Source organism: Rhinopithecus bieti, unplaced genomic scaffold, assembly GCF_001698545.2.
Source record: "Rhinopithecus bieti isolate Rb0 unplaced genomic scaffold, ASM169854v2 scaffold_8760, whole genome shotgun sequence".
NCBI classification, from domain to species: domain Eukaryota; kingdom Metazoa; phylum Chordata; class Mammalia; order Primates; family Cercopithecidae; genus Rhinopithecus; species Rhinopithecus bieti.
The window spans coordinates 701,755-720,747 of record NW_016806225.1 but is presented as its reverse complement, the minus strand read 5'-3'; the positions used below and the strand labels follow the sequence as shown (position 1 = coordinate 720,747).

Here is an 18,993-nt window from a genome sequence, read left to right as displayed (position 1 = left end):
GAAAATCAAGCTTACAACACAGAACTTATGAGAAACAAATGACAATGGCCCTTAGTCTTCTAGGGGTCAGGAGGAACCTTCCTAAATCTAACCTGAGTATCAACATTTTTAGCCTTTAAAACTATGTCACCCTTCAGAATCTAGACGACAGCTGGAAACACACACACACACACACACACACACAGAAAAATGGAAAGGAATGACATTAAAATATTAACAACAATTATCTCTAAATGGTTGACTTCTTTGGGTGATCTTCCGTTCCTTCTAGATCCTTTACTGAATTTTTATCATTGTGCATGTATTACTTTTTAATTGGGAGAATGTACTGTTTAAATATCTGTGAAAAGTAATTTCTTCTCTATAATGGGTGTATGTATGTGTGTGTGTGTGTGTGTGTGTATATATATATGTATATACACATACATATAAATAAAATCTTGTCCACCTGCCTTCACAGAAAAATTATACTGAAAGGCTGTTAACACAGGGTCAAGAAATACCCAAAGAAATTTAGGGCTTAAGTGGTTTTTAAATCTCCACAATAACAGATTACTCACCCAAACACCCAGCACTGTGTTCCTACACGCTTGCACTGTGTGTCGGTGAGGTAAGCGTAGTACTGTCTGAAAGAACAAAGTTGGAATTCATTGAGAGCTGCTGGAAGACCAGCAAGTCAGGACATAATTAAATCACTTTGACAGAGTGAATGTAAAAACCGTCCCTCCGTGTCCCATGTCAGGTTGCCTGGTCTAGTTCTGTTCAAGAGAAGAGAAAGCCAGTGCCTGTTGCAACATTCCTGTAAGAGATTCAGCGTTTGGGTTAGGCTGGAGGGAGGGGGGAGCATCATTTAAAGAGCCAGATTATTGTCTGGTCTGAGTGCCAGGGTGTTTGCAACTAACTGATCACAACCATTTACAGATTTCTTTGTTCCTTTTCCACTCCCACTGCTTCACTCGAGTAGCCTTATAAAACAAACAAACAAACAAACAAAAAAAAACTAAAAAGAGCCAGATGATTGGCAAAGGCAGTCTGGATTCAGCGGTAAGACTTCCACAGCCCTGCCCAAAGCAACCCCGGCTGGGTGTTTGCATGTCTAGCTCCGTGGAGGTGACTCCAGAGAGTGAGCAGCACTGTCCATTGGTTGTCTCCTCTGGTTCTCTCCAGGACAAAGGTTGCTGATTGTAACCAGGCAAAAATATACAGATTTTTGGCTTTCAGAAACTGGAATGGGACCCCAGCTATATCTCACTGCCATTGAGTGCCAATTACTTGGAATGTTACTGACAAGTTCAGAAAAAAACAGGCAATGACATGGTGTTGAAAGGCTCAGAACAGCACCATCCGGTAGAAATGTAATGGAAGCCATAAATGCAATTTTAAATTTTCCAGTAGACGTGTTAAAAAAGTAAAAAGGAACATATAAAATCCATTTTATTAATATGTTAAACTAATATTTAAACGAATATATTAAAACATTATAATGAGGTATTTTATATTCTGTTTTGGCCCCAACTCTTCAAAGTCTGGTGGGTAGCTTCCATGCACGGCACGTTTCATTGTGGACTGAGCACATCTCTGTGCTCAACAGCCATAGGTGGGAGTGGCTTCTGTGTGGGACAGCATGGCTTGGAGTCTTGGAAGTACCCCTGAAATTCAAGCCACCCCTTCAGCAGCAGCATCTGAACCAGAAACTCATCATCTTTTTGGGGTCACTAACTCTTTGAGGATTTGACGAAAGCTATGATAAAGGCATAACACTTTGCATTTAAGTTCAGGGGATTCACAGATACCTGAAGCTCATCCATAAACTACTATCTCCTCACCCCAAAGACCAGAGTGAAGAATTCTAATTATAAAGAATGTAGCTTTTCCTCTAACTTCATATTGTCATGACCTAATATATCTTGACCATTTTAGCTACTTTACCCTCTAACTGGACCCATTTCCTTATATTGTACTTTATATTATCAGATTAAATGCATGTTCACTCAAATATCTTCTCAAAGCAGATTCGTGTGAAAGTCTAATAAAGAAGGAAGAAGCTGGAGATGTGGTGTGTACGATTTACACTGAAGCCTCTAAACTCTCCTCTTGGGCCCTAACATTTGCTAAATGGGGTGGCTGTGTTAAAATCCATTAGCAGCACGTCCATCTTTCCAAGTAACTTGTCAAAGAACCTCCTTACATGGGAACTGCCTCAAACAGTGTTAAGGGCACAGGAAGTGCCTGATGTTTTAAACAAAGAGAGTTGTGGAGAAATCCATAGGGTATTGTAAAATTTTGAGGATCTCTCAAGAGTTCAAAGCATTGGATTTTTAGTGTCTAGTTTTTGTTTTGGCATGTTTAATACTGAAATTTCATGATAAATCATATGTGATTTGCTATTTTGTTCTAAGAAGAAACTTCTTTCCATTCTTACTGACTTTATTGATTGCTCTTAATTTTATGAAAGAGCTGCAGTGAATATTTCCTGAAAAAAACTGTAAAGTCTTGAATTAAACTACATTTTAAATGGAGACTCTAAACCATTAAGAAAAAACAGGATTTATGAGATAATGACTGCAATAGACCACTGATTTATGAAGTTTCAAAGGGCTGCTGGCTTACCCACTCTTCTTTTCCATTCTGGTCATAACGAAAAGAACAGATGGGAATGTTAGGCTTAACTCCTCAGGACTTGGACATGTCTTACTTGGTTTGCTGAATCCAGAATCTGGAGATTTTTTTTTGTTGTTGTTAATAATGAATGATAACAAGAAGAGGTGCTGGCTAGAAGGTCAACATGGTGTGGATCTACCGTCCTTGGCAAGTGAGGCCCGCTGCTTATGGGGTTTGCAAGCATATTAAAAATAATGAAATAAGCAATCTTACAGCTTCTGAAAAGCTAACTCTTTTAACTGCTTAGATTATATTTGTACCTTTGGCAGATTTTTGGTGTTGCTACTCATTAATGCCAGTATTCCATATTAGTTATAAAACCCAAATGCCGTTTCTAAATAGGAAAAATGAAACAAATGAAAATGCTTGCTTTGAACTGCACTGGGACCAGCCTACTTGACGAATGGTGTCTGAATAAGCCTCACCTCTAGGGCCCCACATGAATCCAGGGGAATAATGGCGGGAACACCCAAGCTTATCTCAGTTGTCCTGGAGGACTGCAGGAAGCGTCTTTTAAAAGAAAATTAAATCAATTGGGTCTGAAAAGCTAAAAGTCTCATTCAAAAAATAATGTCATTTATGACTTCAGTTCTACCATAAAACGTTTGCATTTTCCAGTAATCTCATTTTAAAAAACTCAGCATCACTATGCTGTTATTTTTTTCTAATATGATGTTATAGGAGAAAAAAAGATCAGCAGTCCAAGACTATAAAGGAATCTGATGATAATGGATAGTACTATTGGTGTGGTGTTGATCAAGTGCTTCCCTTTTTTAATGTCTGGTTAATGTTACTGGTTATCTGAGAACAAAATATTTTCTTCATATTCTGGATGTATAATTCTTTATGATGATATTTTCATGGAAAATCTGCTAGTTTATGTGACTTTCCTTATGCTAAACAGGACAATCTAAAGCAAGTTAATGTTCTCATATGACAGTCGGGCTTGTGCAGAATTACCTCACTGTGGGAGCCGTGATGCCACCAATAAAGAGAATTCTACCCCAACTTAATGGATGACTGGCTTGGAACACAAAGATATGCTTCAAGAAGAAGGTATTCAACTCAGTCAGCTGAAAAAGATGGAGAAATTAGTCAACCTGGTACCTCATGCTAATTCAAAATCCTCTATTCCTTAAATAGACATTCTACAATTAGAAATAATTGGTATGTTCAAAGCATTTTCAGAGAATAGATGTAGTCTTCCAAGGGTTGCTATTCAAACTAGTTAACAGCCAGTACATTATGGGCAGGGACCAATTGGAGGCCCAGGGAGAGGTGGTGGGGGTGGTGGATGGGCACAAAGGGGCACAGGATATCAGCTATTTGTCATGTTTCCTCGTTTGTATGATTGTTACTCAGCTCACACGTGTGATCTACTGGGATAGTCAGGAGAGAAATGCTTTGAGCATACAGAAATCATGAAAGCAAACCTGTGCCAAGGAACGCCTATGCTGCCTTACAGAAATCAGGCCAGGTCTAAGAGAATTCCCACTGTAGATAAGTAAGCTCTTTAATAATCAAAAGAAGCTTGAGGCCATGCGCGGTGGCTCACGCCTATAATCCCAGCACTTTGGGAGCCCGAGGCAGGCAGATCACCTGAGGTAAGTTGTTTGAGACCAGCCTGGCCGAAGTGGTGAAATCCCATCTCTACTAAAGATACAAAAATTAGCCAGGCGTGGTGGTGGGCACCTGTAATCCCAGCTACTCACGGGGCTGAGACAGGAGAATTGCTTGAACCCAGAAGGCAGAGGTTGCAGGCTGCAGTGAGCCGAGATTGTGCCACTGCACTCCAACTTGGGTGACAAGAGTGACACTCCGTCTCAAAAAAAAGCAAAAGAAGAAGCTGGAGACACATCTGAGAGATGATAATGGAATTGTGCAGCACACGCCTAGGACAGAGCAGATCCTCTATCAAAGGCAGTCCTTAAAAGTGGGTGTGAAGGGTTGGTCCAAGTTTCAGCTGGGAGCAGTAGTCCCTTTCCTTGAGGTTAGCATCTTCACGCAGTTCATTATGATGAGTAGCACAAAATATCTCGTGGCTGGGACATGGCTGCTCGCTGGCTGGATCCCGGATCCAGGTGTGCTCCATCGCATACCACCAGGTGGTTCCACCCTAGAGGCACTATACTACCCTCCTTGACAAATCCAATCATTCCTCCTTCTAATAAAAGAAAGCTTCTGCTTTCCATGACATTGGGCCTGATAAGGCACAGCTTAATCCCAACCCATCTACGGTCCTGTTTTTAAAGGTATTGACCTCTCCAAACCATGGTGACTACTTACTTAACTATTCACATACACTTCTGTATGCATAAACTCCACTTATTGAGATGGGTATTGTCTCTGTGTGAACAAGGAAGATCGCCTGTCCTAAAAGTGACATCTGCTAATGTTTTCCTTATGTTGGGAGTATTTTGTGTTTATGTGTCCAAAACATGATTTCTGATGATTCTGAAAGATCCTCTTCAGGCAAAAGCTGGTTTCTCTTGGCTACTCTCCAAAAGTTGTGAAACAACCTGGGGCCAGGAGCATCAGAAAAAATTGCTGTCTGTCAGAAACACAGATGCTTCATAATCTTTTGCCAAGACCCTGGGCTGTCGGAATCACTTCCGTCGTGAAGTGGGCCACTTGGAAATACAGCTTCTCTCCACGGAGGACAACACTTTGGAGAACTCAGCAAAAGGCTCCAATTCCCTGGCACTCATTTAGCACCCTACATATTACCCAAAGTGGTAACAGCTGAGGAACAATTTTAACCAATAAACACTAAATTAGGAATGTAAGAAAAGCCTTCTCATTTGTTCCTTTGGTCTTAAAAATGATCATTCTAAAAAGCAATCCAATGCCTAACTCATTGGATGATGGATGCTAGACACAATTTATTTCATGGAATCTAATCTGTTTCTAATTTGTAATTCAAAGATCCATATTTTAAAACTGTCTTCACAATGAGGCAAGACTTTAGCATAATAATATCACTTTGCTTAATTATTCTACATGCCAGCTGCAGAATATTATATCTTGTAAAGTATGGAGCTGAAAAGCAATGTAAACTAACGTTAACTCTACATTCCTAAAAAGTTTTTATTTTAGTCTTTGTTTTCCTCCCAACTTCTAGGCATCTGAAAAAATACCTGCCAGATGATCATGAAAAGGTACACTCCGGCTACTCTCTGAAAAGAAGATTTGGGGTCAAACCATCGAACATAGGTCCAGCTAGCAGGAGTGAACTGCAGCACAGCTCTCTTGATCTTCCCGGTGGTGGTATGAATGTCCCTATAAGAAGAGAATGGCTCCAGTGAAAATCCAGAGATAAGGCAGGGGGAAAAACAAACCACAAGAAAAAAATCCTGTGCGCTGATGATTTTTATAACAAATACTCAGGACAAAGAGACTGCTTTTTATTTGAGTTGTGTCTCAAAGGTCTATTTATACAGGCAAAGCAGGTGACAGAAGCACACTCAATGGGGAATTTTATTGATGACAGGCACAGGGCAGCAAGGAGACTGTTCTCAGCCACTGCTTCTCTCCCAGGTAAAACTGTACACACTCCGTATTCTTGCATCACCCACATCACTTCTTTACCCTATTTCTTCCCCACAGCAGTAAACACTTTGGGTTAATGAACAGTGATATTTAACCTTTCTTCATTTTCATCCTCGAAATTACTCAAAAGTTTCATACACCCATGAAAGAACTAAACAGTCCCACAATTTACAAATGCGGACATTAAGGCTCAGAGACAGCAAGTGGCTGGCACACTCAGCATGAGGGGTGGGTATAGATTCCAGCCCTTCCTGTCCTAGTCCAGGAGAGCCAAAACCCAAGGTATAATAAATACTATTTAATAACTGGTAATGAGTCTTTAATTCCACAAATATTTATTTCATGAACTTTCATGTCTCCAACATTGTGCTAAGTGCTTGGAGGCACAAGCACCAACCAGTCAGGCCTTCTGTTCTACTGGATGGGAGCAGGGAGAGTGATAGGAAACCAGGGCTGTTCCTTCATCCACCCACCTATCCACCAACAAACTCTACCGAGAAAACATCACAGCAAGAAGATCTGCGGCACACTGGCAGCAAAAAATAGAGACCATCCAAAAATAAACAAGAACTACAAAAGACTTGTACTGTAAAAATAGCAAAGTGCATAGAAAGACTGAAAATGGGAATAAGTAGAGATGCAGTGTGATCAAGAATCAGGATATTTAATACAGCAAAGAGGTTAATTCAACTTAACCTGTATTCATTTATACATTTGATATTACTTTAAAAAACCACCAACATGAGTTTTTGTTGTTGTTGTTTATTAGTTGGCCTTATGTCTTGGGAACTTGACAAAATGATTCTGAAGTCAAATTTCAAGAATAAACATAAGAAAACAAGGAAGTATATTGTAGCAGTGTTTAAGAAAGCAGACGTCCCAAGGCCAGGCACGGTGGCTCATGCCTCTAATCCCAGAACTTTAGGAGGCCAAGGCTGGCAGATCACTTGAGGTCAGGAGTTTGAGACCAGCCTGGCCAACATGGTGAAACCCTGTCTCTACTAAAAATACAAAAATTAGCCAGGTGTGATGGCAGGTGCCTATAGTTCCAGCTATTCGGGAGGCTGAGGCAGGAGAATCGCTTGAACCTGGGAGACGGAGGTTGCAGTGAGCTGAGATTGTGCCACTGCACTCCAGCCTGTGCGACAGACTCTGTCTCAAAAACAACAACAACAACAACAAAAAGGAAAGCAGACGTCCTGGTGCAAATTCAGACTCAGCTGCTTGCTAGCTGTGTGTCCTTAGGCAAATTACTAAACCTAAGCCTCAGTATCACATCATTCCTAAAATGAAGAGAATAACAGTATCTACCCCTAGGACTGATGCAAGGCTCAAATGAGATACTGCTGGTGAAACTTGCTTGGAGCAATACTTGAAGCATGGCTACTATTTTTGTTAGGTTAAATGCTGCCTTAAATATATTAAAAAGTGACTGGGCATGATGGCTCATGCCTGTAATCCCAGCACTTTAGAAGGCTGGGGTCAAAACTAGCCTGGCCAACATGGAGAAACCCTGTCTCTACTAACAATACAAAAATTAGCCGGGTGTGGTGGTACATGCCTGTAATGCCAGCTGTGGATTACAGGCACTGGGGAGGCTGACGCAGGATAACTGCTTAAACCCGGAAAGTGGAGGTTGCAGTGAGTCAAGATTGCACCATTGCACCCCAACCTGGGTGACAGAGCAAGACTCTTGTCTCAAAAAAATAAATACATAAAAATTAGAATTAAAATTAAATATATTAAAAAGTGTCCTTGCAAGTCAGTGACCAAAGAAAGGTTTAGTAATAAAAGGGATGGGGAAAACTGGTTAACCAATGGAAAAAACATTGTGAAATCCCCTCCTCACATCATATACCAAAATAAATTTAAGACAGATTAAACACTTAAAACAAGAAAAACCATTAAAGAACTATAAGAAAGGCCGGGCGCGATGGCTCACGCCTGTAATCCCAGCACTTTGGGAGGCTGAGGTGGGTGGATCACCTAAGGTCAGAAGTTCGAGACCAGCCTGACCAACACAGAGAAACCCCGTCTCTACTAAAATACAAAAAAAAAAAATTCGCCAGGCGTGGTGGCTAATCCCAGCTACTCGGGAGGCTGAGGCAGGAGAATCGCTTGAACCTGGAAGGCAGAGGGTGCGGTGAGCCGAGATCGCGCCATTGTACTCCAACCTGGGCAACAAGAGTGAAACTCTGTCTCAAAAAAAAAAAAAACAAAAAAATCAAAAAACTAGAAACTACAAGAAAATACTAGTTAAAATTTATCTAAACAAAAAGATTAACAGTATTTTTGATGTTTAAATAAAAAATCCACCACAAACTAGTTTAAAAGGGGATGACAGGCTGGGCATGGTGGCTCATGCCCATAATCCCAACACTCTGAGATGCCGAGGCAAGTGACAACCTGAGGCCAGGAGTTCGAGACCAGCCTGGCCAACATGGTGAAACCCCGTCTCTACTAAAAACAAAACTTAGCCAGGCGTGGTGGCATGTACCTGAAGTCCCAGCTACTTGGGAGGCTGAGGCAGGAGAATTGCTTGAACCTGGGAGGCGGAGGCTGCAGTGAGCTGAGATTGCACCACTGCACTCCAGCATGGGCGACAGAGCGAGATTCCATCTCAAAAAAACAAACAAAAAAACGGGATGACAAAATGGAAAATAAAGTCACATTTATGGCAAAGTGTTAATAAGCTTAATCTATAGAAAGCACAAATAAAAGAGGGTAAATCCAATAGAAATTGATAGAAATCCAGTATCACAATTTTATGTGTGATAAATTTGACAAAGGTTTAAAAATGCAGTTCAAGGAAATAGTGAAATGGATACACATATATATTACAGGTGAGATTATAAATTGGTACACTCTATTTCTAAGAATTTATTTACCAAAAAAAAACAAGACAATGCACACTAAGATATATGTCCAAGAATGATCACTCCAGTCTTCTTTATAAAAGCAAAACTTTGAAACAACTAAAGCCCCATAAAATGGAACTGGTTAAATACTACATGGTTTATCCATATGTTTAAGTACAAAGAAGCCCTTTAAAATCATGTTTTAGAAGAATATTTAATGATGGGGGAAAATGCTATTTTGTTATATAAAGTAAACAAAGTTTTAAACACAATTGAAGCAACCACAGCTTTCATTATCACTACCATTATTCTTCCTTATCAATGGCATGATTCCTGCTGCAAACTGAGAAGCAAGTTTAACAAAGCAGGATAAAGCAATGCCGGCAGTGTGACTGTCTTCCACTGGAAGCACAGTGGGGCGTGCAACTTAAAACTAGTCAGAGAACTTCCTGGGTGGCAAGTGAGTTGAGTCAGCGAAGAAAAGGATGATCAGGCTGGCCTATGGGTACACAGGCCAAGTCTCAGGTGAAGAGAGGGGAGCATGTGCACAAACAGACCCTCAGGTGCCTGGGAGGGTATAGAGAAACGATCTCCCTACTGGGGCAATGGATGTATTGACCATAACCAAAGACCATGAGAAGCCATCACAGGGGAATGACATAATGAATCTGATGTTTTCAAAAAGATCACTCAAGCAATGTTGTGGGAAGGACTGGAGGACTTAACCTGGAAACAGACGAATTGATCCAGGGATAGGAGTCTGAATGACGGCTGAGGCAGTTGGGATAAAAAAGAGGGGGTAGATTTGAGAAATCTTTTGAATTAAGAGGATGGTGTTAGGACCCCCTGAATACATAGGGTGAGAAAGAGAAAATCATAAATGTTTGAGCATTTTCTGAACAAATGCTTGAAATCAGGTTTATAATCATTTATGAGTTTCAGTTATTAACATGGAATTTATTCCTTATCATCAAAGACCATACTAAAATGGATTCCTACCAAAACAATTAAATATATGTCATGAAAAACTGTGACTAATATCCAAAAAGAAGGCAACTCACTTGAAGCTTGCCCAGTGGTAAGTCCTCATCTCTAAAAACCGGCAAACGACCATGCCCAGCCAAATACCACCGCCATTGCACAACAGGATGTCCAGAATCACTTGATCCCACCAGCACTCGGCAAAATTGGGGAGGAGATGCATGAAGAAGAGCTGAGAAACACAAGAACCCATGGTTGAAATAATAAACAAAACTGGGTTACCTTGCAGATAGATACATTTCCTTTTTAATAATACATTATTTCAGAAGAAGTCGTTGACATTTCATTTTTTCCTAATGTATAGAAAATAACCAACAGTAACAGGTTCTGCAATCTGTTTATTTTTTATATTGCAGATGGCTTGCAAACAAACAGCACATATCCAAACAGCTCTTCTCTTTTTGACACAGGGCTTTAAAGAAAGGATGGTCTCTCCTGAAAAATACTACCACTTAATTACCTTGGCTAACGACAACATGACAAGAATCTGGGAGGGGAAAAGGAGAAAAGTTTCCAACCCTGACAACAAAGCATTGTCATAATTCTCAAAATTAGCAGCTTGAGAATTCAAGTTGTGCGTTTCAAAAATATCCCCTAGATATTAGGTAAAACACTGAGTAAGTTGTAAAAGAACAGTTAGCTCTTGATGACACGATGTAGGAAGCATGACAGTTTAATAGGAAATCTCACATCAACTGATTCACAATAATGACAATCTTTTATTAAGTGCCCATTGATGTGCAAGGTGATGAGAGAAAAGAAAGTCAAGGGTCTTGATTTCAAAGGGAGGAGTCAGATGTTATATTTTTGTGTTTTTTTTCTGAGACAGAGTCTTGCTCTGTTGCCCTGGCTGGAGTGCAGTGCTGTGATCTCGGCTCACTGCAACCTCTGCCTACCAGGTTCAAGCAATTCTCCTGCCTCAGCCTCCCAAGTAGCTGGGATTATAGGCACACACCACTACGCCCACTAATTTTTGTATTTTTAGTTGAGCCAGAGTTTCACCATGTTACCCAGGCTGGTCTCAAACTCCTGACCTCATGATCCGCCTGCCTCGGCCTCCCAAAGTGCTGGGATCAGATGTTTATCCAGATAAACAGAACCACAAAATATGACAGACTGAGGAAAGTGTTACAGTGGTGACATAAATGGAGTATGGTGGAAAAAACATGCATTCTGACTGAGGCTGAAGGTTTCTTTGGACTCTGGAACTTTCCTGGAGAGAGCTTCTGCAAGAAAGACATATTGGAGTGGGAACATGAAGGACAAGAATGACTGATTTCATGAGATGGAGATGAAGATGTGGGCATTCCAGGAAAGGGAAACAGTAAGATCAAGGGTGGAACAGAAGTCCTCTGGAAATCAATTTGTCCAAAACAAAGGATGTATCTGCTGTGTTCAGAACAGCATGCCCTGCTGTGTGAAGGTCCAATGTAAGGAGGTGAAATTATTAAGACAATGCTTGGAAGTTCTCTGGAAAGAGACAAGCCTGTAATTATAAACCTTTGAAGCAATATAATAAATACCACAAAGATAAAACAGTATTCATGAAAGCATTTTGTAAGCTATAAACAAATTATAAATATGAGGAATTTTTTGTTCTTAATGAACCTGCTGTCAAGAAGCTACAGAGTAGCTGCTGCGTGTGATGGCTTGTGGCTGCATTCTTAACCCTGGGGGCCTGGTACTACCCTTGAAGTGTATTCCCAGATTCCAAGCAACGAGATGGCATCTTAACTCTTGTCCTTAGAGAAGAGAGAAACTTCAGCAGAAGTCCATGACACATATTTGCTGAAAGAAAACTATGCAAGAGAAAGTGGGATGTGGAGGGCATCCTTCAGCCTAAGGAACTTTCCTTGAAGGTACCAGGTTCTGGGGGTGAGATGGACCCCCGACGGACCCAAGCCCAAGGAGGAGGGGGCTGCATTCCTTCATTCACTACAGATTTGTGGAGCATCTGCCGTGTAGAAGGCAAAGTTCTTGGGTCTGGGAATACACAGGCATGGGCCCTGCCCTCTTGAGGCACAAGGTTGAGCAGAAGAGACACTTATCGAGTGTCTAACACGTGAGGAGCATTTCAAAGGAGAGTGGTGAGGTGTTCTATTTCCAGCTGTATGAAGATGGAGCACAGTTACTGGAGGGGCAGGGAAAGCCTTCCGGAGCTGAGCTCTGGAGACAGCTTGTTAGCAGGTGAAGGGCGAGAAGAGAGGGAAGAGCAGTGGGGAGGACTCTGTGGCAGGGAAGACATCAGAGGCGGCTGCAGCACCAAGGGCAAAAATGAGGCATGATGAGGCTGAGGCTGCAGGCAGGGGCTGGTGAACCTGGAGCCTCGTAGGCAGGGTTGGAAGTTTGGATTCTATTTTAAGAGTAATGGAGGTCTGGCACGGTGGCTCACACCTGTAATCCCAGCACTTTGGGAGCCTGAGGCAGGCGGATCACTTGAGGTCAGGAGTTAAGAGACCAGCCTGGCCAACATGGCAAAACCCCATCTCTACTAAAAATTAAAAATTAGCTGGGTGTGGTGGCACACGCCTGTAATCCCAGCTACTTGGGAGGTTGAGGCAAGAGAATCGCTTGAGCCCGGGAGGTGGAGGTTGCAGTGAGCCGAGATCGCACCACTGCACTCCAGTCTGGGTAACAAAGTAAGACTCGTCTCAAAAAAGAGTAATGGACAAACACTAAAGAGCTCTGAGGAGGAAAGAGCCTTGGTCTGGTGGGGTCTAAAGAGGATCATTTGGCAATAGTGAAGAGACAAGCAATTCAGACGGAGATGACCGTGGATTAGAGACAAGTGGGAGCAGAGGTCTGAAGAGACGTCAGTGGACGACTGGGTGCTTAGAAGACTCTACAGAAATCTATAGGGCCTGGCGACCACAGGCACTGGGAAGTAGGGAAAGAAGGTACAGCAGATGCCCAGTCTGCAGTGCAAGGGGGAAGCAAGTGAGGCCGACAAGGGCCAAGTGCCTGACACAAGCCCATGCAGCAGCCGGGTTCCAAAGACGCTTGGAATTCAGAGGCAGAATGTGGTGTAAGGGCAGGAATGTGGGCTTCACATCTGGAATCCAATCCTGGCTCACCTAAGGAAGCAAGGCAGTGCGCTCCAGCTCCCCCATCTGCACAGTGGGAATCTGTATACACCGCTTTTCCCGATTTGTTGTAAGGACTTAGAAGGCATATGTAAAGTGTTGGGCACTATTATGGATTGGTTGAGTTGTGTCCTCTCAAAACTCCAATGTTGAAGCCCTAACCTCCAATACCTCAGAATTTGAGCTTATTTGGAGATAGAGTCATTGGAGAGGTACTTTGTTAAGATGAGGTCATAGGGAGTACAGTGAGCTGCTAATCCAATATGACCTATGTTCTTATAAAGGGGAATGCTCGTGTGTCCTTATGAAAAAGAACACATGGGACTGGGCACAGTGGCTCATGCCTGTAATCCCAGCACTTTGGGAGGCTGAGGCAGGCAGATCATGAGGACAGGAGATTGAGACCATCCTGGCTAACATGGTGAAACCTCGTCTCTACTAAAAATACAAAAAATTAGCTGGGTGTGGTGGCACACGCCTGTAGTCCCAGCTACTTGGGAGGCTGAGGCAGGGGTCGCTTGAACCCTCCGGGAGGCGGAGGTTGCAGTGAGCTGAGATCGTGCCAAAAAAAGAACACCATGAAGCCTCAGACATTCACAGGGAGAACGCCACGTGACCACGAAGGGGCCGTGCATCAACAAGCCCAGGGACCACGACTGCCAGCAAACCACAAAGATAGAGGAGGAGCCTGGAACAAATGCTCTGAAAGGCCCCAGGGGGAACCAGTCCTGCCAACGCCTTGATCTTGGACTTCTGGCCTCCAGAACAGTGAGAGGCACATTAACGGAAGCCACATCTAGTTGGCACACGTCTCTAAGTTAGGGTCAGGACAATGATGAGCATGGAGAAGCATACTGTGCATATGGCCAAATGCTGTTCACTGGGAATGATTAAGAATAACAGAACAATAATGAGGTAGTTCCCAAATTTTCATTTTGCTAATAGTTTTTCAAGACTATAATTCTTTTATTAAGTAAATGCAACAAACTTTTGATTACTGACATATTAGAGCTAACATTTAGAATCCATTTTGCAGCTACCAAATACCCTGGATGCTCTTATAGTACTTGAACACACAATTCTATTATCTCAAACTAGAAGCCAGTTAGTAGGTCAACTGATCTATTGAATTCTAAGCAGATCTCCTCATTCCCATTTATTTGTCTTACTTGGAATTTTAACTTCATTCTTTAGCTTTATTTCATTTGTTTCTCTTTAACACTTGCAGGACCGAGGTACACTTTATTAAGTTAACAAGGAGGTTTTTAAAAAATATTTGCTTGTTTTTTAAACAGAAGTATAAAATATTCTTATGGGATGGTTTAAATACGTTTTGTACCACAGGGGCTGGAGAATGGATTAACTGACTGTTAATGGACATACTTTTTCCTATATATAAACTACACACACGGCACAGTCTGGGGAACCCCCAATGCCCTCCCTCTTACCTCAGTCAGCTCCCAGGTAATACTGATTGTCCAGCAGAGACCGTAACTACGGATCAGCAAGGCCTTCATGGCCCAGCCCCAGAAATGTCCAAATGCAAATATATCAAAGTGGCTGATAATCCTCTCCCAGGTGATCACATGGCAGTTCACAGCATACTCCTATTTAAAATAAAAAAAGTGAATAATTAGTGAAACTCTAGAAATCAACTTGCTTCCAGGATTCTGCCGGTAAATGAAAAGAACAGATATGACCTTGACAACTAATAAGTCCTGCTCAGTAAAAAAAAAAGAGAAAGTTTTAATAACTTAAGGGTCTTGAGGGAAAATGGACAAGTATTTAAGTTTATAAATCAAAACTGCTTTGCTGTGAATTACAAAAGCTGCATTAAAATGAGAAGCAACATAATTTTACAAAGGCTCAACATATCCTAAAGAAGTGGTATGACATAGATCATGTCATCTGACCACCAGGCAACAATATTAAAGCCAGTAACTAAAGCACAAATACAAGATTCCCAATAGATTTGGAAATTTAAACACACATTTCTAAATATCATGGATTAAAGAAGAAATTGTAATATAATTTTTTTAATGTGCCATAATGATAATGAAAATACACCATGTAAAAACTGAACTTTAGAGGAAAATGTAAAGCCTTAAATAGTTATGCTAGAAAAAAGAAAAGCGCCCAACTTCAGTAATTAAAAGAACAGAGAACTCCCCTCCCCCAAAATGTACCAGATACTACATAATTTAAATATTAAAAATTACAAAGCTTTTAAGAATTTTGGTTCCATTTCTAGTATCTTTGTTTTTGATTATACATATTTCTAAGTAATTTAATATCTTATCATATGACTCCATGACAATATGATAATATAACATTTATCGGGAATCTCTACATTTCATATCCTTCCTTCCCAAAATTAATTTGATAGGCAGTAGTAAGAGTTGGCAAATATTCACCCCCTATTATCAGCCAGCTGAAAAACATTCCTATACACTATAATAGTTTCAAATTCCAGAAATACTTTCTGAGAGCAAAAGAGCTTCCCTGTTTCTTCTGAAACCCACCACACATCAGATTTCCTTCTCAGATAAAATGCGTTTCAACTTGCAAAGCTGAACAAACATTTTAAGAATTCTATTTTTTGAGAACTAGTATGATGTGAGATTATGCTGTGTAAATGGGAAATCTGGAGAAAGGAGGATAAAATTCAATACGGATGAGTCAAGATAAGGCTTAAAAAAAAAAACAAACTGCCCTGCAATAAGATGAAAAGTCTCTTCCCGGACTCTGGAACAGCACGTTCTTGTCACAGAGAATCGCAGGCTGACAGAGGGAAATGCCCTTAGGCTGAAGCAGGTTATATATTAGGTTAAGGAGCATGGCCACATCCCATCAACTCAAATGTCTCAACCACCTCACCCTCTTCTTTACTCTGGAATACACTGTGTAGGGTTAGATAAGGAAGGGATAAGATCTGTTTTTAGAAGGCTACTCTTAAAGTAATCACAGCTTGCAGATAATTCTGGAGGCCTTTATAATCTATTAAGTATTTCTACGCTTTGACATGTGGGAAGGCACTTTAAAAATCATAAAGACCAATCCATCTATTTGCAGTATAGTTAGTAATGAACAGATTTGCCAGTTATCCCCATCGTAAGACCCGAGGTCCTGGTCCTGGAAGGGCCACAGAGCACCGCAGTTTAAAGCAGCCAGAGAGCTGCGTGCAGGCAGAACCCTGGGAACCAGGAGCAACAGGCTTTAACTAAAGACAGCAGAGAGCTGAAGCCTGGAATGGGGGTCAAGTGGACAATGTCTGTGAGCAAAAGATGGGTAAAGACAGATTCTGCTGACCTCCCAACTGGTCCTAGGCTGATCTTGGCAACCCTACCCTCTGCCTCGCTTGCTGGACACCTAACCAAATACCAAGTCCTATTCATTTTACCTCCCCAGGTTGTTCTTGTATCCATCTCACTGCCACTATTATTTCTTGTTTAGACTTCTGTAATAACAGCTTTCGAAAATGGTGGAATGTGTCAGGCATATAACAAAGTATAGATGATGCTATAATAAGCACCTGGGCATTCACATCCAGCTTCAGACTACAGAGAGATCTTGAAAATCATCATTAGATCATGGAATGTGCATGCAAGCGTGTAAGGGTGTCTGGGGCAGGAGGGCGGGGAGAGAGGGGTTGGGTAGCATGCCCGTCCCAGTGCAGAAGGATCTCCACTACTGCACACGCCGGGTCTCCAGCCCAACTATCTGCTCACTCCTCTCTGGGGCAGTTGCTGACTTTGGAAGAAGAAAGAGATCCAACCTCTTTTGGATCCTCTTTGGAAATTACCTGCCTACAGACAGCACAGGTTCTCATCAGCTCCCCCAGCCATGCAGCAACTTTTGTGGGTCAGGCCCTGCTTTGTAGAAGAAGCTTGTGGTTGTCTAATGGGCAAGGGGAAGACAGGCTTGCTTAATTCAGCCCAGGTCTAAAGCCATCTGCTCCACTGAGCTTTTACAGGAAGAAATCAGCTGAGATTTTGAACTCTTGTTTCTGTTTCCAAACTCCACTAGAAATGGAGGTATTATTGATTGACCTCCTAAAACATCAACACAGGTCATGTAGCTCCTCTGCTTATAAACCTTGCATGGCCTTTTTGTACATTTAGAATAACCCAAACTCCTCATCCCAGCTGGCTCAGCCCTGGCCACCTCCTTAGCCTCAGGCAGGGCCCTCTGCCTTGTGATCCCTACACTCCTTCTGTACCAGAATGGTCCCAGCTCCCCACACCCCCAGTCAGGGCCTCTGCGTAGGCTGTACCCTTTGTAATGACTGTGCTTCCTTGAATCTATGACATGCCTTTTTCACACTGTATTGTTTTGAGAATTAGGGTGACTATTTCAATATATTACAATGTGTAGCACTTTCAGTGTAAGGTTTCTTTTTCTGTTTTCTTTTTTTCTTTTTTTTTTTTTTTTTGAGACAGAGTCTCACCCTGTCTCAGCTCACTGCAATCTCCGCCTCCCGGGTTCAAATGATTCCCCTGTCTCAGCCTCCCAAGTAGCTGGGATTACAGGCGCATGCCACCACACCTGGCTAATTTTTGTATTTTTAGTAGAGACAGGGTTTCACCATGTTGGTCTCAAACATGGTCTCAAACACCAGGCTGGTCTCAAACTCCTGACCTTGTGATCCGCCCACCTGGGCCTCCCAAAGTGCTGTGATTACAGGCATGAGCCACCATGCCCAGCCCAAGGCTTCTTTTTTTCTCCTCCAAAAAGTCATACCTATAATTGATGGTGCATCTTAAAATTGATGCTGACCTCGCAAAGCCATGACCAACCTTAACATTATAAAAAGAGAGACCACCAGACACTGTGTGCCTCCTAGTGTGATACGCAGCACCAGCTATGAAGCAGTCCCACTGTAAAAACTGATCTGGAATCTAGAATCTCATCCAGCCCCTACACCTGAGTTCTACTTTATAGAAGATACAGGGGGACAAAAAGAACATGTTAAATGATGATACTGCAAATGCAGCTGCAAAATCCAGATGTGAAAAACCCTATAGAATAAAGCAATGTGGTTTCTTTGACAAATAAACTTTCAGGAAATGATGAGGGGGAATTACAGATGAAAAGGGATTTAAAAGACACATCAACTGCAATGTGTAAACCTTGTCTGGATCCTATTTTGCATAAATCAACTGTACAGAACATTTACAAAGCAACTGCAGAAATGTGAACACTCACTGCGTACTGTTCACTGTTCAGTGGTTATGCTAAAAAAAAAAAAAAAAGAAAAGCCCATCTATTTTAGGTTTAATTTCTGAGAACTGTTTCAAAATAATCCAGGATGTGGAATGAAAAGGTAAAATAAGTTTGGGCCTGTGTCAATAATACTGACACTGGGTGATGGGTACATGAGGTTATAGATTCTCTCTACTCTTGCACAGGTTTAAAATTTCTCATCATAAAATTCTAAAAAGCTGTTGAAATTGTCTTAGGGTTCAATAGCCAACAATTATTGGTTTAATTTGCCTTCTTGTAGACTCCAAGCTCCAAGAGGACAGGGAGAATGCCCACCCTCTCCCCGACTCCCTCCAGCATGGGATGGTGTCTTATGAAGAAGAAAAGCGGGGTCAGCATTAATTCGCCAAAGACTGCTGCTTCAAGACAACCCAGTCTACAAAGTTGTCTGAAATTTAAAGACATATTTTTGAATAGAATCAATATTTTAAAATGCAGCAACTTTTCAATTACACAAACAAACTGCCTCTAATGGGATTTCAGTGATCCAATTTACAATATTTATAATATTATAATATTAATTCTAAGGGATTTATATT

The 18,993-nt window shown here is 41.6% G+C and overlaps 1 protein-coding gene across 1 annotated transcript in view; it reads right to left on the bottom strand.

The window, feature by feature from the left end:
- Positions 1-18,993, bottom strand: part of PTDSS1 (phosphatidylserine synthase 1) — a 73,920-nt gene that overhangs the window by 23,277 nt on the left and 31,650 nt on the right. Inside the window, exons 5-9 of the mRNA XM_017875286.1 lie at positions 14,641-14,799; positions 10,130-10,281; positions 5,799-5,940; positions 3,622-3,734; positions 561-626 (exon numbers count right to left, since the gene is read on the bottom strand). Of these exons, the coding sequence (XP_017730775.1) occupies positions 561-626; positions 3,622-3,734; positions 5,799-5,940; positions 10,130-10,281; positions 14,641-14,799 (632 nt within the window). The remainder of the gene's footprint in view (positions 1-560; positions 627-3,621; positions 3,735-5,798; positions 5,941-10,129; positions 10,282-14,640; positions 14,800-18,993) is intronic.